Source organism: Apium graveolens, chromosome 8 (genome assembly GCF_009905375.1).
Source record: "Apium graveolens cultivar Ventura chromosome 8, ASM990537v1, whole genome shotgun sequence".
Classification (NCBI taxonomy): Eukaryota; Viridiplantae; Streptophyta; class Magnoliopsida; order Apiales; family Apiaceae; genus Apium; species Apium graveolens.
The window spans coordinates 24642547-24644736 of NC_133654.1; the positions used below are offsets into that span (position 1 = coordinate 24642547).

The 2190-nt window shown below is 35.4% G+C and overlaps 1 protein-coding gene across 1 annotated transcript; it reads right to left on the minus strand.

Moving 5' to 3' along the window:
• Positions 1-696: 696 nt before the first annotated feature.
• Positions 697-1767, minus strand: LOC141678246 (uncharacterized). Its single transcript, XM_074484511.1, has one exon. The coding sequence runs from the start codon at positions 1659-1661 to the stop codon at positions 759-761; it is 903 nt and encodes a 300-aa protein (XP_074340612.1). The 5' UTR covers positions 1662-1767; the 3' UTR covers positions 697-758.
• Between the last annotated feature and the right edge of the window lie 423 nt (positions 1768-2190).

Sequence of the window (2190 nt, forward strand, 5' to 3'; positions counted from 1 at the left end):
CACTTAAAAGTAAGTTCTGATAAGTTTCTGGTCATGCTAGTACAGAAAAGTGAGTTGCGATAAATTTCTAGTATATATTCGAGCACAGTTTTGTATATACATGATTCTGAATATGGTTTAGTGACCTGATAATTAACTTGGCAATAATAGTGTCTAAATAATCTGTTTCCATCTAGATCGAAATTTCTGTGTCTTTTGCTTAGACTCGTAGTTTTCTTGCTTCTGAACCTTTGGCATAAGTGTACCAAGTCTGTAATTTGTACTGCAAGAACAACAGGTGCAATACTATATTATAGTCTGAATGCCGATTTAGTACAGGTCTGTAAAATGAAAGAACATAATCCAAAGAAGAGAAATTGTTCCACCATTCTGGACAGGCTGAAATGTTGTTTTTAATTTTTAAGTTAGATCTTGGCTACAAAAGCTGATTTCTGTTATCCTTATAATATCCTCAAGTTTATGCTTTTATTTACTAAATTTTGAACACTCACACTGAGCTTGATCAATGATACTGAGCTTGATCAGTCAGGATACACATGACACAATCTTGTTGGCTTGTTAATAATGTGCACAAGGATTGCATGAAATAATATGATTGTTCAAAGAGACAAAATTCCGAAAAACAGACACAAGGAAATGTATGCAAAAGATTAATTTTGTAAATGTTCCGGTATTAGTATGATAAGATATCTCTCATGTACATTTCAGTTGAACCAATATATTGAATGTGTAACATTAGGACACTTGCTATGCTAGACCTATAAGCTGGAAATGATATTTAGAAGAGATGCTCTCGTTCTGATCAATCTCCTGGACATGCACTCGATTCCAGATTCAATTACTTCAATGCCATCACGTAGTTCCTTCAGTCTTTCTTGTGTGACTTCAATCTTTTCACTTTCACACGAATCGTATGTGTTTAGTGCAGAATCAACTTTTTCTAACTCGCTCTTGTTTTCGATTTGTTCTTCACATGTTACAGTCCCCTTCTGTATTAATTTTGATACTAATGACCATTTAGTTGGCTTGGACTTGGAAACTGGGGAAGAAAAGAATATTAGGAGGGACTGGAAAATTGATATGCTTACTGAACTAACTTCTTTTAGTACTCTGATCACATCTGAGAGGTGGTAATCTAAATTGAGGATTGATGAGCATGCGGTTTTGATATCCACCTGCTTTAAATCCGCAATCAATTTTTTAGCTTGATTTTTCATTTTTCTTCTGAAAGAATTGAATTTTGATATGCTGCTCGCAAGGGTCAAGTCTCCCTTTTTTCTTCTAATTGCAGACTGAAGATCCACGACATGTTCTTTGATCTGAGACATAAAGTCTCTTGTGGTGCCACAGATATCTAAAAGCCTCACTGACCCATCCAACAACTCATCAACCCATTTCTCTTGTTGATGGTTAGAAAGGGCTTGTTGCGTAAGTGGCAAGTTAAGAAGATCAGCAATACACTTGTACAGACCTTCAAGTATCAATAGGTCACTGGAGACTGTGGATGCTGTGCAAGATGATGACACATCTCGGCTTTTCAGCTTTCTAAGCTCCTCGTCTATTTCAACTACATTTGGATGTGATCTTGAAGGTAAGCTAATCGATCGGATGTGATGACTGTTGTTGGCTTCTGATGCACAAGCCATTTTTGTCAGTATCATCAAAGAATTCAGAAGTTTGAATGTTATGTAAAAACTGCAGACTTTGCTATTTATATCAAAAAATTGCAGGGGACAAAAGATCAAATAATGATGCTCTTGTGGGCTCTGCCTTAAAGTTTGTTAGTTTGTTACAACTTGTCTTACAAAATGTAATATAATTTGATAAAAATTGCATGACTCATCTCCTTGTAGCTTCCTTATAATGTGGTATGATTGACACCATAACAATATGTTAACTATTAAAGAAATGTAACTGCATCACCTCCATATATATATGTGCTGGCAATGCTGTCTCTGTCTCATCCAGAACATATATATGTCATAGTAACAGCAACACAACATATTTCTTTATTAGATATGAAAATGCAGGGAGATACATGAAAATGCAGAAAGATTTTCAATACTCATTAGAGTTAAACAATGCTAATACAGAAAATTAGCACACGAATTGCTTGTCTGTATCGTACAGCAATCGTTCATTTCGTGCTACTGCATTGCTATCTGGTGTCGATGAGAACATGATTTGGCT

Coding starts and splice junctions, on each gene's coding strand:
- LOC141678246 (XM_074484511.1), bottom strand. CDS start 1,661: ATGATACTGACAAAAATGGCTTGTGCATCAGAAGCCAACAACAGTCAT.